A 27019-nucleotide genomic window follows, 5' to 3' on the forward strand; every position below is an offset into this window, starting at 1 on the left:
GAAGTGCTCACCATTTGTCAGCAGGCGGGTCCTCTTCAATGCTAGAACAGAGGTATAGGTGATGACTCCAATATTAAATCTGCACCACCAAGAAAGACCACATTACAGCCACGCAAGCTTCTCGGAATGTGTGGCGAGGCGAGTGCATCCTGTGACCACCTGTGAGTGTGCGCCAGAAGGCCTGTGAAGATGGAGGCAGTCTTTGACTATAACCACCCATGGCGCCTCCTGAACACCAAGAGGCACTCTTGGCGCATTAGGTCCCTGCACGTCATGTAATGCCGCTAGAGGTTTGTAGTGTAAGGCTGCAGGCATCTCTTGAATAATGCTCTGCATCGGCTTTGTGCAGTTAAGTCTACCTGTTTAAAGTAACAATTATTTGATCTAGACTTATAACTAAAAAAAATGTGTTTCTCGCATATTTTAGCACATAGAGATCATAAGCAGCAAACACAACCAAAAAATAAACCACGATGATTCTGATGTGAATTGCTCATGGCTTGGAACAAGTGCGCCTGCCCTTTGCAGCCAGGGATTGGTGGGCGGTGGAAGGATCCGCCCAATGTTGCAAAACACCCTGAGTCATCTGTGCAAACATAAGAATTCGAGGAACGACGGACATGTTAACACAAACATATTACAGTGAAGCAGTGGCTGAAATAATATATTTGTCCCCGGTTGGCACTTACCAATGTGAACAAAAGAAAGAGATTCATTTAGAGTGAGGATTCTTCTGTCGGATGAGATATCAACAATGCTTCTGGTTTCTGTCTGCCAGGCATCATAGCTGGTGGTGGTGATCACAATGTCCTCTCCCACCTGAGGAAACATTTTCCAATCAGATTTAGAAGTCAGGTGCACTTGAAGATAAAAATCTTATTTTAAAAGCTTGTTTCTACATGGCATTTAAATTGACTCAAACTTGCATGTACGTTGTGAAAAACTGGGTTACTGTTTGAGGGAGTGAAACCCTACTCCAGCAGCAGCCACAGTCCTTGTTAGGGTGAGGTACAAGCAGACCCGAAATTAACCTGTGGTCAACCCCACTAGTAGTTTGGCGCTGATCAGTCAGGCTTAACTTAGAGGCAATGTATAAAAGATTTATGCAGCACTTCAAACAGCAATAAAGTGAAAACACAACACAAGAAATATCCCACACCAATTGAGACAAATATAGCAACATTTCTAAATTAAAACAAGACAAAAATACTTTAAAAAAATCTAATCAGTAGAACCAGAGTTTTGAATTTTAAAAGATTTAACAAAAAAATAGCACCATAAACCCCAAAGCGTCACTTGCAGATTTCTGGCCATGCAAGACCAGGAGAAAGTCACAAGTTCAGGCCAACCACGTTGGAGTGTGGGTTTGGATACAAGGACCAGGTTAGTCCAGTTGAAAAGTTACATTCCCAGTCCTGTGAAAATATTCCTGTTTGCGGTGGAGGGGACCGTGAGGCACAGAGAATCTTAGCAGGCGGTCGGCAATGCAGCGTGAAGAGCAGGATAGGTGTCACGGACAGTCGTCGCTGTAGCATCAAGATCCTGTTGTCATTGCAAACAGGCAAGCCGGAGTTTCTCAGAGGACTTCCCATGAGTGGTCCATGCCGTAGCCCAAAGGGTCAGGTTGACGGAATTTTGCGTTGCCGGGCTGTGCGAGTGAGAAGGATGCAGCACCCTCAGACCCGTTTGCAGTCACAAAAAGTCCAAAAGCTTCACTTCAGCCTCTCTGAGGCCAGACCAAAGGTACAGGACCTTATGGGGGCCACTTGGGATCCAGGGCTTGCTCCAGCTGGGTCTGGGTTCCGGTGAAGGTGGTTGGGAGTGTATTATGTCCTGAGGCTAAGAACAGGCGGCCAGCAGACTAGCCCCTGAAGTCACTCTGGAAGTCCTGGGTTCAGGGAAAGGTCCAAATTCCTCTGACTCAGGCAGCAGGGCAGGAGAGTGGTAGTCATGTCAGCAGCACAGCAGTGCTTTCTCCTGGCTGAGTATCCACAGGTTCAGGAGTGTACTGAAGAGTTGGTATCTGAGGCCAAAAGATTATGCCAGGTGCCTATCTGATGTGGGAGAAGCGTCTTGAGGTTTGCACCCCCTGAGGTGTCATGCATTTTCTTCCTCTCTGTCCTGACTTCACCTTGTCTGGGGTCACAAGAGACTAGTGACAAGCCCTTTGTGAGAATGTTCAGCAAGAGCTTTTGTGCAAGTGTGATAGATGAAAGGTCCTCCCCCTTGTTAACCCAGAGTGGCACATTGTGCCAGTACCTATCTTCTCTTTGTGTATTCCTCCCAGAAGGTGAGACAAAGACCAACTGCCAGTTACAACAGTGACCCAGGATCAGGTTGCAGGCACCAAATGGTTAGGACAAGTGTTATACACTTGCATAGCCTTTTTCTATTTTATGTAGGAACGTGGAACACGGTCTGTTCTGGTGTTTCAGGTTCTAGCTGTGGCAGTAGTAGTCAAATGATGTCAGCTGGAGATCAGCTGGCAGAGGGACAGCAACTCTTTTGTCGCAGGGCGACACTTTATTAAAACCCAAAATATTCCTTACCTGGAGTCGCGTCAACTCTGTCCCAGCTTCCAGAATATGGTGACGTGTTGGCAAGCTGACACCTGCGGCGAAGTAGCTGCGGATACAATGTGTGCAGGCATAAGCAATGACACCATCTTTCCTGGAGTACCTTGTGAGGAACTGTAAAATTGTTGCTGTAGTACTCTGTGAGGAACTGTTGGGCACCAGACAAGTACTGATATTGGTTGTGTGTGGAAATTAGTGTTTTTATTTGACTCAGCATACTTGTTGCAGCATTCTCAAGAATGGTAAATGTGGAGCGAGGCACTGGAGCTTGCTCTCCACTCTTTACCAGTGATGTTACGTGCATCTGTCCACATATTGTGTGTTCAACCCCCATCTCCCTTGGAAATATACGTTTTGCTGCACTGCATTGGAGGCCATCTTTGGTGATTGGTCTAATTTCCCAAAGTTGAGTACTGATTTAACTAAGCCTCCCACTGGTTTTCCCTGGGATCCTCTGTATTTATTTGACGGTGACTATCATACCTGCTTTTAATTCACAAGTCATCAAAGGGCAATACCAAATAGTGAATGATGCTCCTTTCTTAGTGGTGTGCTTTATTGCAAGTCCAGTGCAGTCATTTTTGCTTTATTGTCTTCGGTGACTCACATACCATTCTTGCTTTGTATTGTGTAGTGAGGAACTTTTCTGATCGGTGACTGAGACACCATTTGCTTGTAAATTTCAGTAGCCTTTGTTTCCACGGGTACTCGCACTTCTGTGCTTTATTGCGAGCCATGCAGTCTCAAGGTGCCATTGTCTCTCGTGCCATTGTCTCTCACCCAATGTTTTTGGTTTCACCAGGTCCAATTTCTATTGAATGGAAGAATTGGTTAACTATGTTTGAGACATATTTGGAAACAATAGATGGTCTACGATTCACTGCCTCACGAAAGAAAGCTTTACTTGTAACTAATTTAGGCAAGGAGGCGCAATACATTTTTAAGTATTTACCACCTGCTACTCGGCCCAATGGAGATCCCATTGAGGATGTGTATTTTTGAGGCAAAGAAGCGGCTGGAAACTAGATTTGCCAAGGAGATTAACTTGGTGATGATTTGTTACAGATTGTATACTCACCTGCAAGAAGGGAAATCAATAGATGACTTTGTTTCAAAGTTGAGGGAACTTTCTTTGAAGTGTAATTTCAGCGCTATGATTGATGAACTGGTCCAGTTAATAGTAAAATGGAGAGTACCATTTCTACAATTGTCTGGGAGGACCTTGAAGTGGCTGCAATGTTGAAGTCTGGCTGCAATGTACCAAGGGTGAAACAATCCACCAAATCCTTTTATCGGTGTGGAAGTAATTTCCACACAGCAGATGTTTGCAAATGTGCAGCAATAGGTAAAGACTGTTGGATATGTTACAGAAAGAGATACTTTGCGGTGGCGTGTAAGCAAATGGGTAAACCCAGAGTTGCGACTGTAGATGATAATAATACCCCTGTAGGACAAGAGGTCAGAATTGTAAGTATAGGATATGTTGAGGATGGACAGGGCAGGAGGAATGGGCCAAAAGCTGAGTTCATTGTTAACGGGAAGGTAGTGCAGCTTATGATAGACTCAGGCATAATGTACACAATAGTTCTCGGGGTTGTGTTTGAAAAACTGTGGTCGGAGTTGTGTTTATTACCGCAGGGTATCAACCCGGGAGGATATCAGGGAGAGGTCATTGATCTGTTGGGGTACATGGAAGCGACTATGGAATTTGGTGGGAGTGTGATACAAGAAAAGGTTTATGTAGCAGTTAATGGGCCACCCATATTGGGTTGGATGCATCAATACAACCATAACATTGTCATATATCCCAGAGCTCCAAGTTAGGTGATGGTAGTTGATGACATCCCTTGACGAAAATACTAGAAGAAGCTAGTGATGTTTTCAAGGAGGCATTAGGCTTTTTGAAGGGGTATGTCTACAAAATTGTGTTAAAGCCAGAAATTGTGTGTGGGCGCAGCATAGGTGCTAAGAATTCCCTTAGTGGCTCATGCAACTGTCAAGGAAGTGCTTAAAGAAATGATCTCATCGGGTATAGAAATTATCTCATCGCGTGTAATTGAACGTGTGGAGAGCTCCAGGTGGATATCTCCTATGGTTATCACTGAAAAGTCTAATGAGAAGTTCAGATTCTGTATCAATTTGAGGTCACTTAACCAGCATGTGGTGGTAAACACATACCCACTGCCTAACATAAATAAACTGATTTTAGTTTTGAGGAGTGGAAAGTATTTTTCTGAACAGGAGCTAAAGAATGCATATCTTCAGATCAAGTTACATGACATGTCCAAGCCACTCATGGCTTTTATTGCTATGGAGGGGACTTTTCAATGTACCGGGATGCTATTTGGTCTATGTTACGGCAGCGAGCATGTTCCAGCTTATGATGTGTGAATTGTTTAAGGACATGACTAACATTCTGTATTTTCAGGATGACATTCTTGTATTTGGGAATACTGTTGAGCAACACAACTTGATCCTTAAGCAAGCCCTTTATAAGATAAAGGAAGCAGGGTTGTCACTTAAACGAAAGAATTGTTAGTTCTTTGTTGACCAGGAGGAGTATTTGTGGTACAACATTTCTGCCTATGGAGTAATGCACAAGGAGAACCCATTAGATGCAATAAGATTGGCTCCTTCACCAGAAGATAAAGATAAACTGAGGTCTTTCTTAGGCCTCATAGAATATTATGCCAAATGTGTTCAAATGTTCTCAGAGAAAACTGAATGTCTAAGATTACTCTTGATAAAAAGTGCCAGTTTTGTGTGCAGGGAAGAACAACAGAAATGTTTTCACCTGAAAAAGAGGGATATTTGTGAAGCGGGAAATCTCATACTCTTTGACACTAATTAGAAATTTATAATTACGTTGAATGCTAGCGCAACAGGTATTGGGGCTGTGCTGGCACAAGTTCATAGTAGACAGGAGAGAACTGTGGCTTTTACTTTCAGGACATTGAAGGTGTCTGTGACTAGAGGAGAATGCTTGATTTGTTCAGCAGTCTATCCATCATTTGAACTTTTAACTTTTGAAAAGTGGCATTTGAGAATTGTGATTGAAAACCCAACTCTACCATTAAAGAGGGCTTTCAATTACAATTCTTCTTCTCATCAAACTCAACCTGTCCACTTGGTCCCAATTGTATGTTACAGCTTAGCACATGTAATAAGATAAATACCTTGTTATAATATGGGAGAGGAAGGCCTTATAGTAGTGAAAAACACATTTACGAGCTTTTCACTACCAGGACATGTAAAACATAAAAGTATATGTGTTACTTTTTCAATAATATGCACCCTGCCCTCTGGGCTGTCCAGGGCCTACCTTGAAAAAGAGAAGACTTGGGCCTGGCAAAAGGATTACTTTGACAGGTAGAAATGGCAGTTTAAAACTGCACACACAGGCTGCAATTTCAGGCCCTACACATGTTTGCAAGGCTCCGTAAGTGGTGGCACAACTAGTGCTGCATGCCCACTGGTAGCATTTGATTGCGAGGCCCCAGGTACATGTAGTGCCACTTTACTAGGGACTTTTCTATAAATTAAATGTGCCAATTGGGTATAAGCCATCTTACCATGCGTAGAGGAGAGAGCATAAGCACTTTAGCACTTGTTAGCAGTGGAAAAGTGCACAGAACCATAAGACAAACAAAAATAAATTCAGCAAAACAATAGGAGGAGCGAAGGTAAAAAATCTGTGGTGACCCTGCAGAAAGGTTTGAGTGCAACATAAGTCAAAAAAATGTTTAACAAATCAATTATTACATATCTTAGCAGTGTTGAACAGCATCTACAGTAAGCAAAAGCAGCTTGCACAACCAATTGTACACTGAACACATGTGACTTTCTGCTGACATGGCCTGCTTTCAATTTATCAATTCTAAAAATTAACTTGCCTAAAAAAGCAGGAATATGTCTGTGCTTGCATATATCTGGTTATTTTTGCTTAAGGTGGTTAGAAGATCCTGAACTGTCAAATTTAAGTTAAGGTGTCCACCGGTGAACAAGTAGTGTACTTTTTAGGAAGGCATACATTGATGTGTAATGTATTTCCCCAGCATAGAAGTCCAGCCGAGGAATCACTTCCAAAGTCAAATTCCATCCAGCAAAGCTCATGTCTAAGATCCAAGCCCATGCAAATGGACCCCTCCCCCTGACACCCCCATTAGTTTGATCCCTGATAGGATTGGGAAGCTGGGAGTGTGAGGCCAAAGATCTCATTAGACATCCAGGCATGAAAATAGTATTAATGCGGGGGAGATGGACTTTATTATTTGAGCTCAATTGCTGAATCAACACTGCAGCTCTGTAATGGATATTACTAAGTTTTATTCAATAAGGGACAAAAGCTGTGCTGAAATGATTAAAGTGAGTTTAGCAGACTGAAGTGTATATTTCAGCGGACTAGTAGGTACTGAGTTGGGTGGTTAAAGACGCATGATAAACCTTGACAGAAATATCCTGAAGAACATCCTAGAGAGAAGGTAAAATGCCAAATGTCAACTCAGTCATCAAGTCTTGAAAAAAATATCTGGATAAGGGTTGTCCACATATCACATACTTGATTAACAACCCCATTGAAGCTGAGGTCAGCAAACAGTGAAGAAGACATGGGCCTGCATCCAAGAGTCAAAAGGCATGCTGATTTCACCGATACAGTCTTCAGATGGAAACTATTACAAGCTGGAGTTATACAATTATGCTTTTCGATAGGACTGTGCAATAAGAATGATCAATTTCCTGCCTCCATATACAAGGTGCACCAATACTGTTATTTTGCTGCAGATCCTACCTTCCAATCCACTTCATCCACCAAAGATATGTTTATTGATCCGACTAAGGCTGTTTCTGACAATTTTGTTTTGTACACAGAGCGGGGAATTCCATGAAGATCCAGGACCCCAAAGACACCTGCAGACCAGAAAATGTAGTTAAACAGCAGCATCACTCTGCATATGCTACTTTTTAAATTGTAACACAGGGCTTGAAGGCAACGATGACCTTCACTCTTCATTTTCAGATTGAGCTTTAGGTCTACAGCAAATGAATACTTTTAATCATCAGAATTTTTATTTTCTATTGGTGTATGTCCCAAACATTTGATAACTTAGCAGTTTTTCATTCTTTCGTATATATGTATAATATTTAATAATATTTTCTAAAGGCACTCAGCACCTAGCCATAATGCATTTATTATTCCAGGAAAATAAACACCAATATCACTGGATATTCTGCCCCCCAAAGCAAGATGCAAGAAGGGGATGAATGTGTTTACCCCTGGCCCGTTCCATATTACTCACGGCAAGAAAGCCACGATTGGACACTTCCAGCGGGGTTACTCCCACTTGCATAGAGGCACACTCCGGGCAAGAATTGAACCTCCTTTCCATGGAAGGTTGCACAAGTGAGCCATCCACATGCCTAAGTAGGTTGTGAGATGGAACCACGCATGTGTTTACCACGCATGCCGGTTCCATGCAGTCTGAACAACGCAAGTCTTAACCACAAATATGCCTTTACCACACATGTCTTTACAACAATTTATGCGTTGTCCATGCATGTCTGGAAAACACATTTCCTTGTTTAAAACTTGACCGCCACCGGAGGAGCCTGTGGCACTCGTGCCTTATTACACCCAGCATGTTACCGTTAGGCGTGCAACAAAAGACGCGCAGACCTGCAATGTGTGTACTGCACGACTGGAAAGGAGCGGTGGGTGGGAAGAACAAAGCATGTGCGTTCACTCTATTGTGCATGTATACCACGAGCACGCATACGCTTTATTTACCTCACAAAGTACATCTATGTACAATTAATAAAAACATGTCGCTTTAATGGAGTAAAGCGATATGTTTTTAAAGAATGTATGATGTTACTACGCCATCTATTACCCCGTAGTAGGTTACAACGCAGACGTTACATCGTCCGCGTCGTTACCACGCATGGCTTTACATCGCAAGTCGTTTCTACGACTTGCGCTAGATGGCGCACTGGATTTAGGAATAGCATAAATTACTATTCCTACTCCAGTTAGCGCAACAGCAGGGAATGTGTTGGATTTAAAATCCAACACAGTCCCTCTAGCGCAAGTTGTTGAACAAGTTGTTGAAATGACTTGCGATGTAATGTCATGCGTTGTAACAACGCGGACAATGTAACGTCCGTGTTGTTATCTAACCGCGTGGTATTACCAGTGTGTTAAACTCTGTTTCCCATTTTTAAAGTATCCATATCTGACCCAAGGACAGTGGAGCTCACAAGGCGGCGAGTCCCCAGCCTAGAATCAAAGCATTACCCATCTACTCCTCCCCTAGAACACAGTGGTGTATAAGATCAGTCCCCAGCCACCCACACATGCCGTGAAAGTGCTGCCCCTCCTGCGGTGCCAGCTGGAACACTCACCAGGGAACAACAGAGGAGCTGTGCGTGCCTGCAATGAGCTCACAGGAAACATGATCTGCCGTGAAGCAGACGATCCAGTCCGGATGGGCCAGACGAAAAGGAGAAAGGGCGGTAACCAAGTAGCCTCCTTTTTAATGGGAAGCCAGCGTATACCATAAACACTGACGAAACCCAATGAAATGAGTGGCGGGGCTTCAAGTCCCTTTCTAAATTCTCCTCTCTCACAATATGGGTCGGTGAACGAGTAGCTCATGCGCTGCAACGCTAGGCGAGACCTTAAAACATAGGAGTCAAAGGCAAAAAATGCAGGGGATACCCACGCCAATGGTGCCAGTTCTAACACCGGGCCATTTCCGCTAAAAATAATTTGTAAAATATTGACGCATGTACTCTCTAGAACTACCTTAAAATAATTAGAATCTGGTGAGTTTAACATCCAGATGTTGAATTTGATTGCAATAGAAACATTAAAAGCAGGTTGCTTAAAGTAATCCTTTTGCAGTCTCTCGCCTCCATGATGTGTAACCTCTGTAGCCTCTTGCCTCTTGAGTAAGTTTGATTGCGTGAGACACCCGAAGACATCGGGCCTGATTCACAGAACTAACTTAAGACAAAATCCTAATCTTACTACCATTTTGGTATTCACAGAAGGCACTTACTCATTTTGGTATTCACAGAAGGCACTTACTCATTTCGGTATTCACAGAAGTTAGGAGTCCTAACTTTAGGACTCCTAAATGCCTTCTGTGAATACCGAAAGTCTTAAAATGAGGATTTTTCTCAGTTTAGTAGTAGTATCGTGAGGACTCCTAACTTTAGGACTCCTAAATGCCTTCTGTGAACACCGAAAGTCTTAAAATTAGGATATTTCTCAATTTAGTAATAGTAAAGTTAGGACTCCTAACTTTAGGACTCCTAAATGCCTTCTGTGAATACCAAAAGCCTTAAAATTAGGATTTTTCTCAGTTTATTAGTAGTATAGTTAGGACTCCTTACTTTAGGACTCCTAAATGCCTTCTGCGAATACCAAAAGTCTTAAAATTAGGATTTTTCTCAATTTAGCAGTAGTAAAGTTAGGACTCCTAACTTAAGGACTCCTAAATGCCTTCTGTGAATACCGAAAGCCTTAAAATTAGGATTTTTATCAGTTTAGTAGTAGTAAAGTTAGGAGTCCTAACTTTAGGACTCCTAAACTGAGAAAAATCCTAATTTTAAGACTTTCGTTATTCACAGAAGGTATTTAGGAGTCCTAAAGTTAGGACTCCTAACTTTTGTGAATACCGAAGTGAGTAAGTGTCTTCTGTGAATACCAAAATGAGTAAGTGCCTTCTGTGAATACGAAAATGGTAGTAAGTTTAGGATTTTGTCTTAAGTTAGTTCTGTGAATCGGGCCCATCGAATCTTGGAGGCATTTCCCAAGCTTCCTTTACCTTTCACAAAAGAATGTGAAGGATGATACTGGGTTACTGGGTGTTGGACATGCTAGCATGCTCAAAAATGTTGTCATCTTAAATGGGCTAAGCTTTCCCAATCTTTCTCAAACAACGTGGGGACAGAGGGGTAAGTTTAATGAGGTCCAATGTACGTACCCCGTCAAGCAGCTGCGGCCCGTGGAGGGAGTTCCGTGGGGTGGTAAGGCGGGGCGGGGGAGGGGCAGGGTGGGGGGTTCTAAAAACCGGAATATGGATAATCACAGGTAAGTAAACAATTAAATAAATAAAACGAATTTCGTAGCGCGCGCTGCATCGCAAAATGCGATGCAGCGCGCGCTACGCAATTCGTTTTATTTATTTAATTGTTTACTTACCTGTAATTATCCATATTCCGCTTTTCAGGCACCAAAGAAAGTTGTCAGTGGTGATTTAAGGGAAAAGCGCGCAGTGGGTAGTAACAGTGGGAAGGAGCGGGACGACTCGCCGCCTGGAGGGTGTTTGGACCCGGGCCGGGAAGGCGAAGCCGGACCAATAGGGGCCCAGGTCGAACGCCACCCGGAGGCGGGAGCCCTACGCCAGGCCCACAGCATGCCGGCAGGGCCGGCGGGGACCAGGATTGGCCACTTTCAAACAAAGCAAGCCCCCCCCTAACAGGGGGTGCGGGGGAAACACGAGGGGGAGGTTAAAAAAGGGGGCCAACAGCCCGAGTAAAGCACTTTCCCCCATCGCAGGATGAAAGAAAGTAATCACACCCACCCACACCTACAATACGGGCATCGCAGCCGTAAGGAAAAGAAGGGTAGCGGAATAAACACAAGGAAGCTAGTGAAAAGAGAAGAATCACTAGAAGGTAGATGGAAGGCTCTCACAGGGTCCTTGGGATGCCTCACGGCAGGGGCACTGGGGGAGCCAAGGGGCTGCGTGCCACCATAGAAGGAGTAGATGTGATGCTCCCGCAGGACCCTTGGTATACCTCATGGCAGGGGTGCCAAGGGAAAACATGGCAAGGACTCAGCCTCAGGAAAGGTAGAGTAGATGCTCAAGTAAGGTCCTTGGGATGCCACAACGGCAGGGACACCTGGGAGAAGGGAGGGCCCCCAATAGGGTTACAGGGCGAGCGGGACGGCACTTGCAGCCCGGGCAGGGCCAGACAGACACCCTCCAACTCAGTAGCAAGCTGAAGCCTAGACCTGTGAATCGACAGCCCAGAGAAAGGGGGGCCTCCCCTCCCAGGAAATTGAGGAGCCTGGGTCCATAATGCAAGAGAAAGAATTGCAAGGAGCAATGGATGAAAAGATAGAGCATGGACATTAAATGAGGTTATGACCATGAATGTTTGATATGGATAACATTTTATGGATAACATTTTATGTTGATGAATAAACTGCGACCTTTTCAGGCACCAAAGAAAGTTGTCAGTGGTGATTTAAGGGAAAAGTGCGCAGTGGGTACTAACAGTGAGAAGGAGCGGGGCGGGACAACTCGCCGCCTGGAGGGGGTTTAATCTAGTGAGTCACTGCTTTTCTACCAGCATATTGCGTACACAATTACTGTATACAATTATTTCACTCTACTCAAGTAATGTTTGATGTCAATACAAATACAAGTGATTTCACGCAAGAAGTGTAGAAAATTATTAAAAACTTCCATGGTTTACCTAATACTTTTGCCCCTTGAGTGGGTCCATTGGGCAACAGAGTTTCCGGCGTTGAGGGCCTTCCTTTCAGTACAATGTGCAGTTCTCCTTGGAATGGATCATTCTCCCAGCCTCCTATTAACCGGCCACCCTATGGTGAGCAAGAGTACACATGGAGTCAACTTCAGCATGTGGGCACGTGAGTAGAAAATGCACACATAGATTAGCAATTCAAACGAATCGCACACGTAGGTATTGCCTGCCAGCAATATTTACGAAATGCTACACATTCTTTAAAAACAGAAATCACTTAGGCTCCAGAGGTTTAAAATCACTTTGAACACTGAGTAACAATTTACTCTGGACAATTTATCAAAGCAGCTATGCACTATTAGGTCCTTTCTTCAGAGTCGGACAGTTGACTTGTTGGGACATCTCCTTCCATCAAATTACATGTTTTATAAAGAATATCTCTTTCTCAGGATTTGTTTTGTACACTTTACAGTAACATGGCTGCCAAGTTTTCAATCTGCCTATGTGTGACATTTCCATGTTTTCGGTGTGCTTATGTGTGACATTTTATGTAGTGAAAAATCAATTGACTTTGATTTTCCTATTGTAAAAGCATAGCTTCTACTTGATCCCAAAGTCTGTGAGTAACAAGAGAAAATACTGCTCTTTTCAGCCAACAGCACTCTGCATTCAGGGATATGTAGTTTTGTTTGCCCATTAAAGTAGGGCTTCCCAGCCTTGGGCTCTAAGTGATATAGGCCAACAGGGCAGATTTGCCAGCGAGCATGTATGTGATCATATACTTGGATGATTTAACAATTAGATTGAGCCTTTAGTAAGGAAAGGCCCATGAATTTCCTAGTCTGAAAAAATGCAGATATTGCCATTAATACATATGTGGAGCAGTGCACACTTTGTGTTGTATTGAACTCTATTTATGAACATCGAAATTGCTCCCTATTCACAATGAAAAGAAAACAATGCTGATACATATTATTTGAAAAAGGTGGGATATGCCTCTTTTTTGTATGGTACAACTTCCGCAGTTAAGAATACTTCCTAGTGCTGCAGGACAGATATCCCCCAAGAAAACTACTACTTTGGATGACAAATGTTGGAAAGTGGGTTATCAGTAGATGTAAATATTCATCTACCACTGACAATAATACCACTAACACAAAATAGGTCTCAGAATAGGTCTTAGAAAATTATTCCCATGCTCAGCCCTTGATAGCTTGGCTGCGAGCAGAAAGGCTAAACTCAAATACAGGTATGTAAAGCATTTAAGAACCAATTCAGTAAATAATTAAGACACAACACACAATAAAAATCCAACACCAATTTATAAAAAGAGGAAATATTTGTATCTTTAAAATGACATCAAAACGAAAACAAAATCCAATGTAGGGAACCAGTGAAATTAATTTTTAAAGATTAAATACTTTCTAGTGCTTAGAAACCAGTAGCGCCACTTCTGAACATATGGTCGCCCCTGACAGGCACAAAGTCAAAGTTTGAGGTCAGCGCAATGGAGCCCTGGTTGAATAGACTAAGCGGGAGGCCTCGATCAAGATTTTAGTTTCACACTTAGAAGCATTTCTTTAGGATTTTTCCCCAGTTGTTGTGCTGCCTCTTCCAGCAGTCCAGATTCAGTCAAGGTTCACCGGATTGTCTTTCTGTGAGAGTCCGGTCCACCTCTGAAGCTTTTTTACAAAAGTTGACCAAACTTTCCCAGATTTCTGGAGCTTCTTTCTTAAGGTCCTCTTCAGGGTCCAAAGTGTCCAAAACATCAGCCAAGGGTCTGGAATCTCCAAGATGGTCCTTGGAAGGATGGAACCACAATTCCCACAATGCACCTGAACAACACCCTTAAAAGTCCACTGTATACACTCCAGGCAGGGGACTCTTGGTGGAGTTGATGCAGTTGAACTCTATTAACCTGTAGCTTTCAGGAAGCCCACTCTTTATTCCTCTTGAAATAAGGTGCATCTTAAGGGTTGTACTACCAGATAATGCAGCAGGCACAGTCGGTCAGAATGCAGGGCCTGATGATGCAAATCAGGTTTGCAGCTTGGCATCCACTCTTTATTCCACTTGAAGCAAGGTACATGCAAACTGCTGTAGTTCCAGATAATGCAGCAGGCACAGTATTTTCAGAGTGCAAGGCCTGATGGTGCAAATCAAGTTTCCAGCTTGGCAATCCTTCTTCTTCTCTCAGTTTCAAGCAGCAGAGCTGAAAGGCAATGACCCTCTCAAATACTTATTCATTGTTCCTGGATTCACACAGGAAGACTTTCCTGTCCAATGAGGTGCAGGACGACACCCCAGAGCATGTTCATTTCCTCCAAAGTGTGGCACAATGGTCTCCCAGAAAGCACTATTTCTCCAAAGTTTATATGGCTGCAGTTCTAGCAGAGAGGTAAGAGCTGACTAAACCAAGCCTCCATGATGGCTCATCTCCATATTCCTTCCCCCCTGGCCTAAGCGGGAAACAGCCATTACAACGTGGCTGTTTCCACGCAATGCCATTACATCGCAAGCGTAACAACACATGCAATGTAACAACGTGCAGCCATTACTACGCGTGTTTTTACATCGCATGCGCTGTTACAGCGCATGCGGTGTAATGCCGATCCACCTCGTTGTAAGGAAACAGAGGCTCTTCCGTTTCCTCACAATGACATGCACCGCCCCTCGAGGAAGCAGGAACCAGGAGCAGAGACAGCAAAGCTGGAGAGGCACCATGAGGAAAGAGAGGTAAGGGTGATTGTGCTTGGGGCGGGAGTAGTGGTTTAGGGTAGTGTTGTAGTGTCGTAGTGTTTTAGGGTTTAGGGTAGTGTAGGGGTGGGAGTAGTGTGGGTAGTGGTTTAGGGTAGTGTTGTAGTGTCGTTGTGTTTTAGGGTTTAGGGTAGTGTAGTGGTGTTTGGGTAGTGTAGGGGGTCGTGCTAGGGGTAGTGTTGTAGTATTTGTGTTGTGTAGTGGTTTAGGGTTTAGTGTAGTGTTGTAGTGTTTGTGTAGTGTAGTGTTTTAGGGTTTAGGGTAGTGTTGTAGTGTGTGTAGTGTTTTAGTGTTTAGGGTAGTGTTGTAGTGTTTGTGTAGTGTAGTGTTTTAGGGTTTAGGGTAGTGCTGTAGTGTTTGTGTAGTGTTTGTGTAGTGTAGTATTTTAGGGTTTAGGGTAGTGTTGTAGTGTTTGTGTAGTGTGGTGTTTTAGGGATTAGGGTAGTGTTGTAGTGTTTGTGTATTGTTTTAGGTTTAAGGGTAGTGTTGTAGGGTTTGTGTAGTGTAGTGTTTTAGGGTAGTGGTGAAGTGTTTGTGTAGTGTAGTGTTTTAGGGCTTAGGGTAGTGTTGTAGTGTTTGTGTAGTGTAGTGTTTTAGGGTTTTGGGTAGTGTTGTAGTGTTTGTGTAGTGTAGTGTATTAGGGTTTAGTAGTGTTTGTGTAGTATAGTGTTTTAGGGTTTAGGGTAGTGTTGTAGCATTTGTGTAGTGTAGTTGTGTAGTGTTTTAGGTTTTAGGGTAGTGTTGCAGTGTTTGTGTAGTGCAGTATTTTAGAGGTTAGTATACTGTTGTAGTGTTTGTGTAGTGTAGTAGTTTAGGGTGGTGTCGGGTGTTGTGCAGGGTAGTGTAGTGTTGTTGTAGAGAGAGGACTGGGGATCGGGGTGGGTTGTGCAGGGTTAGTGTAGAGCCACTTACCTTGCAAACTTTAACCACTAATATAGCTTCACCACGCATGCCTTTGCGTTGTAATGGCATGCATGGTAAAAGCATACTCTTGGTAAAAGGTTGCAGTGCAATGGCATGTCGTTGTCATTGACATCGCGTAGTAATACCCGTGTTGTAATGGCACACGTGGTATTGGTATGCGATGTAATGACATACATTCGGCCTTAGCACATTCCTTACTTAAGCCTGCCATCTGGCAGGGTTCAAAGAGTAGGGGTGTAAATACAACTGGTTTCTCCTGCCTGTCTCCTCCTTCTATTGAAGATTATTATTTCTACCCCCTCTCTGGAATTCCTATGTAGCAGAACCATGCCCCCCCACAATGGCTCCCTTACCCCAGGGGCTACTTATCACCTCATCAAACAGCCTAGCTAATCCACTTAACTCTGACCATTCAGGACAGACCACTGGAAGGCTGATTTTTGGCCTACAGAGAGGAAAGTCTTATGACTTCTTGTCTGTACACTTGAGGATAAATTCAACAATAGCATATTGTTGGATTTATCAATATCATTCTAGGAAGTCCTTAAATTATATTTTTATGACATCCTTGATGTTAGTTATTATTTAATAAGTTCTTGCAATGTTAACCCATGTGGCTGGGGATCTGCAATGGGTAAAATGAACTGGGCAATTTCCCTAACACCAGCGCCTATAAAGCATCTTTTATAAGGGCCCTGCCTATATCCCCTGGACCACCTAGGGGAGACTTTAGGGGTTCTGCATATGTCTAAATATTGCTCCTAGCACAATAGTCGATTTTGGAAAGCACTTAACTACAATGTGGGGAGTGAAATGGGTACTTTCACTTAACCCAAGGCATATAAAACTTATTTTATAAGGGTCCTTCTTAGAAATAGCTGACACTCACCACTGGGACACCTAGGGGAACCTCTGAGGGTAGCCAATAAGGCAGAACATTAAAGTTGAGTTTAGGCACAATTTGTATTTTAAAAGCAGCCCTGCAACAAGGGCTGCTTTTAAACTGACCTCAGGCCTCAGCAGTGCACACATGCAAGTACGGAAAGGGCTGCTAGCCTCTAAACTGCCATTCCCTATTATATACTAGGGACTTCACGGTAGTTTTGATCCCCTTGCCCTATTATGTACTAGGGTCTTATGGGGGAGGTCATGTCAATCATAAGGTTACACTAACCCATAGTGTATCCTACTGTATGTAACTGTTTTCACTGTATTCTAAGTGTCTTTTCAGCATAGCACTGGCCCTGGGCCTGGTTAGGCAGAGCCCAGAAACAGTCAAAGTCAGTTACTACCAGTCCCAGTCAGCAAAGAAAATGGGGGTGCTCAGGGCACAAGGATGACTTTGCAACAAAAACATTATACTTTAAGCATTCATATCTAGAAAAATATGTATGTGCTATACTGTAATTATAATCTTTCACACTTTGAGTTATGCTCCTATTTCAAAATGTCTACCATAAGTGAACCATAGAAAGACTGTTCAATCTGGCAATTTTATTTTAGTGTTTTAAAAATTCCACCCAGAATTCCGCCCACGCATCAAAGTAGCTCTCATCTGACAGTCAAGGTGAATTTGGGCAATTCAAATTACTGTACAGGGATGAGCAGGGGTATTAGCCAAGTCACTGTGACAACATAACTAGCAGAGGGAGCCTTGATGTAATCATGCCATAATACTCACCAGTTGATTGCAGCCCTGCCAAGTGCCACACATTTGAGTGACAATTTGCAGATCTGGCGGGGATGCTGTAACATAACACTCTTGGGAACTTAGACATGCCCAGACGTGGGCCCCTTGCTCACTTTGCTCACTTTGCCACTGGATTCAAGCTAGCCTTGGCAGGTCTCGGGATGCTTGTTTCCGGTCCAGGGAAGACATGGCTTGGCAGTTCAGGCTGCACTGTTCCTATGAGGCACAGGTTCAAGACTGATTTGCATATAGCTGTGTCTGAACTGGGATGGCGAAGTGAGCTAAAGAATGATGATGGATTCAACCCAGATCTGTGACTGGGGGTGAGTGTCTGAAAAGCTTCGGTGCTCCGTCCATCATCTCCTTGTGTTTGCTTTGACTTAGGCATGCCACCTGAGATATCATCCTTAGCAATACACTTGCATATGGCTAATTTTGCCCGTATTTGTTAAGGTGCTCCAGACGAGTTAACCGAGCGAGTCTTGGTTTCCAAAGGTGTAAGGCAGGGCCGAGTGCTGATTCCGACTCTGTTCCTGCTGTACGTCAACAATATAACGCTTTCTCATTTTCATCTGATGCACCCTCTCTTACAAATGTTAGAATTTCTATCCTCCTATTCGCTGACGACACCTGTCTTGGCAGCGCCACATCATCAAGGTCATACTTAAACATAGAAAACTGGCAAGGGTTATTTTCAGAGAGCATCAGGGTTTTTTCCAAAAACCTATAGCGCCTGCCCTCCAGCTCTACTCAGCTAAGGTGCTTTGCATTATGGGGCTGAACTCTGGGTATTTTCCAATATCAACCATTTGCTCATCTCCAAGAACAACATTATGAGACCAATCACCATTCTGCCCCTCAGTACCCCATTGCTCCACTTATTTCAGTACCTGGGTATGAAAAGAATTGAGGGCAAAGCCAGGCTGCCCTCCCTTTTATATGGAGGTGAATTTGGACCACACCCAAACCTCCTAACTATGCCACTGCCCTACAGGACACCATTAGTGCAGACTGCTTTCCCTAATTTCCTGGATACAGCTCATTAGAGAGCAGCTCCTTTCCCTTGGTTTGACGGAACTCTTGGAGGCCCCTGCTGCTGGACATTTTCCAACTAAAGATGTTTTAAAACAGAAATACTGGCACAGTATGACAGCCTTAGAAAACCGTAAAGCAGCTAGTTCCACTGTACCTCTTGAATTTCTTGATTTTAAATCATCTTATGGTCTCGAACCCTTCTGGGATTTTATCACATTTGCTTTGGACAGGAAGGTATACTTTCAATTCAGACTGGGGGTACTTCCCTTGAGCACCTTTACCTCCAAATGGTCCGCTACATCACCCCCTGCTTGCCCTGGTTGTAATCACCCAGCAGAATCTGTTTTGCATGTTTTCTTTGCATGCCTGGTTTATTTGCGCCACCTTTCTTTTGCTCTGTGCATTCTTAGAACAGACTTCCAGCCTTTATTTGCCTGTGCAGGCGCTAAATTCCTGGGGGGTATGTGATTGTTTAAAAGGAAGGGGCATATTCTCAAGGACCCATCGCCTTTTTACTGGCACTTTTCCGCTACAAAAGTGGCAATAGATTTATCGCCCTATTCACAAGCCTGCGCTAACAGCCAACATAGTCAGTTTACCTGCGATAGCTGCAGCTAAAAACGTCGCCAAGGCTGACAGCGACAACCAATGCTAATCATATGCAGAGTAGGCGTTCCTGTCCAAAAACTCACGATAACACCACTTCACGATATTCTCAACAACCAGCCAGATCGGTGATGCAGTCCAAAAACAGGCGATAAGGCACGTTAGCAGCACGGACTTAAGACCTGCTTTTTCTGCTCTTAAGTAGGACGAAAACCTGCAGTACAAAGGGAGCCCAGCCCAGAGCCACATCTGAAGACCAACAGATGCCATGGAGCTACTAATCATGCAGCTTGGAGACCCAAGAGGGCCACAACATGAGCAACATGGGCATAAGGGGGATGACGTCAGGGGCCGTTATTGCTGTGTCAGAGTGTGATCTGCTCCTTTACGGATGTGGTCCACACTCAGCCACCTCAGTGTCATGGTGTGCACCATGTCATGATAATTGGACTGCACCCATGCTAATCGTCATGCAGTGTCACTTGAATTGTCAGTGTGGCTCATGGACCCGCAGATTTGCTGGGTTCAGCACATATGCATGTGTCTGTTGTGTGATTAGTGATGTGTGGGGAGGGCCCCCTCTGGGCACATTGTCGACGGGGGCCTACTTGCTGTTTCTATGTGTGCTGCAGTATGCTAAGGAGAGCAGGGACATGATCCAGAGTCATTGTGGGTGTGCACTGTGCTATACTTAATTTTATGTGTGCCATTGTGCCCAAATCCCCCGTCACCCCAGCACCTGGTCGTTACTGACCCTATTGCTATTGGGTCAGGTCATGTTGAGCAGTGTCCGGTCCCCAAACTCCTGCCACCGTCTCCCCACTGATGACTGTGGACACCATTTCCTCCATCTCATCCAGCACCTGCTGTGGCGCTAGACTCCCACCTCCAGTCTGCATTGCTGCTTTCCGGTTGTTAGCGTGTTTCGGCTTGGTTTTGAGCTTCACATCATTCCAGCGCTTCTTTGCACTTCACTCCGACTGCAATCACCTTGGCCGAGATGGACTGCTATATTGCATTTTTACTTGTCAATGACACAGTGGAGGTGATGAATAGATGATGGTGGTGTTCTATCACCTCCGTAATCAGGATCTTGTTTTCCTGCGGACTGAATCGCGTATTCCTCTTCTTCTTCTCCTTGCCCTTCTCCTTCCCCTTGGTCCCTGGCTGGTCCTCCGGGGGGTTTGTGGGGTTCTGGTTGGCCTCTGTTGCTGCTCCTGCTTCCTCCATGGTGCTTCTCAGTTGTTTGGGTTTGGGGATAAACATAGCAATTGGTGATGTCAAAAGTCTGCTAAGCAGTCTCATTAGAGAGCAGACTAACATGTTGTTCACCCGAGCCCGCATCCCAGCAGTCACATCTGTGTGGAGATGTTGTAGCAGCCCTATGATGAAGCATGCCACTATTTAGAGGGTGAGGACAGTTTTAAAAAAACCTTGAGTTTTCCTGAGGTGGTGTGTTTTCATTACACCAGCCTCTTGCTCCTTTTCTTCTTTTTGTAGGTACTCAAGTTCATGAAAGGGAGGATGGAAAAGGAGTAGTACCTCTCTCCCCTTTTTGATGTGTGATGAGATGCAGTTTTAAACTGCCATTCCAACCTGGCAAAGTAAACCTTTCCTAAAAGGCTAGATCACCCAAGTGTACTAGGTGATCTAGCTTTGTAGAGTTTGTTCCACATGTTCATGCATCACCCATTCCAGCATTGCATGCTAGTTTTGTTTCAATGGTAAAAACATTTTAACCGCTTTTGTTGAAATTGTATAAATGAGTGCCTCTCATTCTTTCTTTCAAAATAAACCTTTTGCCAGGCCTAAATGTTCCTTTTTAATACATTTAAGTCACCCCTAGGGTAGGCCTTGATCAGCCCAGAAAGCATGGGTCAGTGTAGTTAAGCAGAAAGACATGGTGTTTTAAGTTTTACATGTACTGGTAGTGAAAAACTCATAAACTCATTTTCCACAACTGTAAAGCCTACCTATCCCATAGGATAGCATTGGTTTACCATATTACATTTAAGGAATGATTACCTTTTGTTGGGAGCAGGCGGATATATCATTTATGGTATCTGAGGAATTGTAGTTTAAGATTCTCTTCAATGGTAAAGTTGGAATTCATGTCACAATTCTGATAATGGCACTTTTGGAAAGTTGACATTTTCTTGTCCTAACTATTTGGTGCTGCAGCCTGTATCCTAGATCACATGACTAGGTGTAGTTTGCTGTTGGCCTTTATGTATTACTCCCAGACAGTATCAAAATAGAGGGTTTGGATTTTGGCAGGATGGGTCAGCCTTACTTATTGTGGGGGAGGAGATATCACCTTCCTACACTTGCACTTCAAAGGCCCAGCACACTCAAAAAGGACTTCATACTAGCATGTAGTGCCCCCAGACAGCCTGGGTCAAGGGCAGGAAGGCAGGAAACTCCAGACACTTCTATAGGGGGAACAATCCAAGAGTTTCTCCCACTTCAAAGTGGTCACCAGGTATACAAAGGTGACCCTCAAACCCACTCTTTGGTACACTCCTGGCACTGTGGATACTACAGAAGAAGGATGCCCTGCTGCCCTATCAAAGACTGAGCATCCCGGTGTGGAGAACTGGCCCAACGACTTGGAGTAAAGGCCCCCTCTTTATTCTACCAAGGGTGTGCATGGCCACGGACCTGGGCCTTTGCATGCTGCCACTGGATACTGCGCTGGTCACTGCACGGACCATGCTGGATTCCTGAGAGATGAGGAACTGGAGAGCCTGGGGGAGAGTGGCCTAAGCTGTGATCAGATCCCCGCTTTTGTGCTGGACATAAGGGAGCCCTAGGCTCTTAAAGCTAGGCTTAAAACAACCACTCAAACAACCATAATAACTGTACAGTTTTGGGTGACCGATATTGCATGCTCTTGGAGTGCTACTACTATAGTGGAATAGTATGGCCTCATCAACTTCTTCAGTGGACAGACTTCGTCTTATTACCTTGGTGCAAAGGATAGGTTCATGATTCCGGATCTTATTGGTTCTTGTTTGCTCGAAGTAGGGGAAAACCTGTACGGTAGCCACAGTGCTGCTGACAATGGAATGCTTAGGCCGACAGTGCCTTCCAGAAGGGGTCTCCAAGAGGAAAAACCCAGAAGGGAAAAAACCTCTGATAGCAACTGGAGACTCTCAGGAGGAGACAACTATTGGAGCAGAGAAAAAAAATCTAAGGAATAAACAGGGCTCAATACAGAAGATTAGGAATTGGATGACAATAAAAGAGCAGGACCTGACTCAGGAACCAGGATCACTAACAGACTAAGATACCAACTGGAACAGGGAGACAGTGAGGAATAGCTAGGGAGTGAAGACACACCAGCAGGACCAAAGAGTGTTGCAACGCAAGGAGAAAGACAGTTCTGACCCTCATTTATCCAAAGACAAGAAGTGATAAGGACGAAGTAGAAAGCGACAATATTGGATAGGTGAAGCACAATAGAAAACAATGGTAATGCCTCCATGATAGATTGGTGTAACAAAACCCTTCCTGAGGGATTCTGGGAAGAAAAACTACAGAAGATAAGACATGGCTCCCAAGGAGAAGAATGCCTCTAGACCAATCGCCCAGCAAAACTAAGAGTGGGCTTCCACGGTCCCCTACGAAACACCACATAATGTAGGTGAGTGCCAGGAGCATCCTGCGGTATATCGTGTAACACTAGAAAGGTAATCGCAGCCAGCCACATTGTCCTATGAAGCACACGAGAAGTAGGGGGAGCCGTGGATAGATTCCCGGCTCATAGTGTAACAGGCCTAGCTTGACTGTTCAGGAACATTACAGTGGGTTTGTTTTTGCCGCGGAAGGATGACTGGGCCCCGATTAGAGACACTCCAGATCCCAGTGCAGGCCTGGGCATGCCCATGATCGTCTTTGGTGTTGGAACTAAGAGCTAAGTTAACATTGATTCTTCACACTTTCTGTCAGCCCTGAGAGCTAGCAGCCAGACAGAGATGGTACAAAACAAATCAGCAAAGATGCTACCCAGCACTTCTCATGAGGGGACTGCAATCCTCCTGAATCGGTCGGGGATGGGCCTATTACTCCAAGTTAAAATGACCCAGAAGAAACACATGGCAGTATGAAAAAATACTACTTACCACCAATGATACCAAAACTGACCTTGAAACAAAGATTGACACTGTTGCAGTGTAAGTGTCCTCATTACGAGCTTATCACAAGAAACTTTCGGATCACATGAATGATACAGCACCTACCATAATGGCCGTAAGCTCTACAGTACAGGATGTGCAGAAGCAATGAAACAAGTAATGGCAAAGGTGGAGGAACTCCAGAAAAAAGCAGAGGATGGTGAGGGCTTCTCCAGGTGCAATAACATTTGACTACTAGGGATCCTGGAGAAATCTGAGGTTCCTAATGCTGAAATCTTTCTGTAGCATTGGCAAACAGAGACAGTGCTGGCTGGAAAACCACCTAAGTTCTTCGCTTTAGAGAAAGCGCATCGCATTCTGGGACGCCCTCCATGGCCAGGCGTGGCACCTCGGCAAAACATTGCAAGGAGGCTGAGCTCTACACTCTCGACCCCGGATGCCACAACAAACACTGTCACTGTGCCAACTCATGCTCCACGGAAGGACCTTTCACATGCACCCACGGCCACTTCACCTGCCGGAGCATACACACCAGCCCACCAACCAGTCCCACTCGAAACACACCACTGACATCACCTGAACAAGAACACCAACTCACATATGCACGTCTCAAAACAAGCTCACTATGTAAACACACCAATGAGATTTGGGAACTCATCAGATTCTGCGGCTCTGATCCTCCTAGACCTCTCGGCAGCCTTCAATACGGTTTCTAACCAAACACTCATCACAAGGCAGCACAACATAGGCATCCAAGAAGCCACCCTCCGGTGAATCACCTATTTCTTCACTGGAAGAACACAAAAAGTCAGTCTTCACCTCTGAAACTAAAGAAAACATCTGTAGAGTACCCCAAGGATTCTCGCTCAGTCCCACCCCCCTCAACACCTAAATGACAGCTCTAGCCAGCATTGCCAACACCCATGGACTCAACATCATAACCCTCTCCTCTGTTTCTCTGAAGACACTACCAACACCAATACCAACTTCCACAACTGCATGACAGAAGTCCGCAACTGGATGATGGACAACTGCTTGAAGATCAGCACGATCAAGACAGTGGTACTGATTTTCAGAAACAAAAGCTCCTTATGGGATCCATCTTGGGGGACCTCAGAACTCGGACCGACTTCTACCGTCACTGTCCATGCTGGGAATCTAGGCATCATTCAGGACAACAATCTAACCATGACATCTTAGGTCAACTTGTCTCCTCCTTCTGCTTCTTCATCCTCCACATGCTTCATAGGATATTCAAATGGCTAACCCAAAGCTCAAGACTCCCCATCACTCAAGCTCTCATCTCCAGCTGACTAAACTACGGCAGCGCCCCTTATGCAGGAGTTGCAGCTCACCTTCCCCGATGACCACAGCCCATACAGAACGCCGCAACCAGACTCATCCCGGATCATCCTAGATGAATCGACATCACCCCCTTCCTTAGGGAACTCCTTTGGCTCCTTGTACAGAAAAGATGCCAGGTCAAGATCCTGACCCGTGCATATAAGGCCCCACACAACTGCAGACCCACCTGCTTGAACCACCGCCAGAACTTCTATCAGATCATCAGACATCTCCGCTCCATGCCCTTTTCTCTAACCCTCAAACCTCGCATATTACTCTTTCATCCACAGACCACACCATCTCTTCCAGAGTTCAGAAAGTCCCTGAAGGCCTGGCTATTTGGCTCCTCAACTGGATCCTGCCAGCGCCTCGATACCCTGACGGGTGACAAGTAGTGCTCTACTTATCTACTGATTGATTGATTGATTGAAGGCTGTTCAGTTATAGAGATAGGGGCTTGCTGCTGCAACTCTTTACAGACAGAGGGTTGAGGAAATTTGAGTGGGGCCCCATATCTGCATACCCAGATTACACGATATCTATCCAGGCACAATGGAATTCCTACAGAGCAGTCAAAACACAATTGAGATTTCTGGGTCTATGCTATTCCCCCTTTTCCTGGTGGGGCTGTGCTGGTTGAGGGGGAGACCACACACTTATCCCACTCCCCTGAGGAGGCTTGGACCTGGTTGCATTCCAAGGCCGCGAGCACAGAACCAAAGAATGGGGCGGCCAAGGAAACTTGGGAAAGCAGAACAACCCGGAAACGGTGCAGCAGACAGACTCAATAACAGTCCAAGGAGGAACAGGCATCTGAGGCGAGAGCACCAGTGGTGACCGATGTCACACATTATCATCAAAATATGTTTGAGGTGCTGGGCTTGGAGCCTGAAATGGACTTGGAGGTGGACACCAGCAGGTTTGGAGCCTCTTGTGAAGCACAGCATTATGGTCCAACGCTAACACCTCAGCTTGTGACGACCTCTGGATGACAGGGAGCAGGAGTGCCAGCAGTAAGCATGCACAGATGCACATTGTAGGCAGCGGGGAGGTGGTGGGTATCACATTAGCCTATGCTGTGGAGTGATCAAATAACACACAATGACATAACTGCATTGGTTGATGTGATGGCTCACATTCCAGTGGACATAGAAGGGCGTCAATGAGCTGGCTTTGCTAGCGGTCTGCCTTCTGTTGCAAATGGGAAAATGTTTGACCTTGTTTGGACAGGGTACCTGGGTATCACAGTCCTGGGTGGGGTGTGATTTTTTTCATGCTACGGCCATGTTTTTTTTAAATTGCTATCCACTGCTGAACAGCAGGAATGTGGTATAAATGAGATGGGGGGACCGGAGAAGATCAGATCACAACACACCCACTTCTACTCTAAAAGCTAATGCGCATACGCATAATTACTAGGAATGTACAGGGCCTTAACTCTCCGTCATTGCATTACAACATACAGTCATATATTAAATGGCAGAAAGCCTAGGTGGTTTTCCTACATGACACACACCTTACTCACATGGAAGGGCAAGTGCTACTAAAGTGGTGGAGGGGCTAGGTACATTTTATATCCTTCTCTGCATATGCAAGGTGAGTGCTCATATGGATCCTCCCTGGGTTATTATTCCTGCTTCAAACTGAAATAGTAGATAAGGAAGGGCACTACATATTGTTAGCAGGTCTGCTTATGGGAAGGACAGAGCTTCCCTCAAAATATATGCACCCAATGTAGATCAATGCACATTTATAGAACAGTTGCCGGGTCCTAGCCAGAGTTGGCCACTACCTCTTAATGGTGGTGAGGAACATGCATTTTATTGCCAACACAAATCTAGACAGATCACATCCACTGCTGCAGGATGACACCGCACAGAACTGCTAAGGGGTTTAGGAAATGATGACATGCCGGGACTTGATGGATGCCTGGAGATCACTGAATCCGCTGGGTAGAAAATACTTCTACTTTTCTGGATCACATTCTCCGTATGTCCGCCTAGATACGTTTCTTTGTAATATGACATTATAAACGAAAGTACATGCAACAGAATACTTAACAAAGACACACTCAGACCCTGCCCCGTTAGTGGTAACACTGAAATGGGACATCAGTATGCCTCCTTTACCAGCTTGAAGACTTAATGTAATGCTGCTAGTCTTGCACAATGCTATAGGCAAAACCACTGATAAATATTTTAGGGCGAATGAGGAAATGGCGATCTCTTTCTCGTGTGAATGGGATGCTTGCAAAGTGGTGGTCCAAGGGCCATGAGTAGGGACAAAATGTGGGGTCCACACTCAGTTATTGGTGGACATTGTGAGACAAAAGGAGGCACTCAATAGGGTAGAAAAAACTGTGAATGAGGACCCTTCGATTAAGCTTTGGCTACTGAAGGAACTTTCATAGAGAGATTGCAGGGATATCATTACCATTGTTAAACTCTCCA

General features: G+C 44.7%; 1 protein-coding gene across 1 annotated transcript in view; it reads right to left on the reverse strand.

Moving 5' to 3' along the window:
• LOC146830898 (fibrocystin-L-like) overlaps window positions 1–27019 on the reverse strand; it is a 1500901-nt gene that overhangs the window by 272552 nt on the left and 1201330 nt on the right. Inside the window, exons 60-62 of the mRNA XM_085605087.1 lie at window positions 12066–12195; window positions 7366–7484; window positions 690–819 (exon numbers count right to left, since the gene is read on the reverse strand). Coding sequence (XP_085461213.1) covers window positions 690–819; window positions 7366–7484; window positions 12066–12195 — 379 coding nt within the window. The remainder of the gene's footprint in view (window positions 1–689; window positions 820–7365; window positions 7485–12065; window positions 12196–27019) is intronic.

Source organism: Triturus cristatus, chromosome 5_1 (genome assembly GCF_964204655.1).
Source record: "Triturus cristatus chromosome 5_1, aTriCri1.1, whole genome shotgun sequence".
Taxonomy (NCBI): domain Eukaryota; kingdom Metazoa; phylum Chordata; class Amphibia; order Caudata; family Salamandridae; genus Triturus; species Triturus cristatus.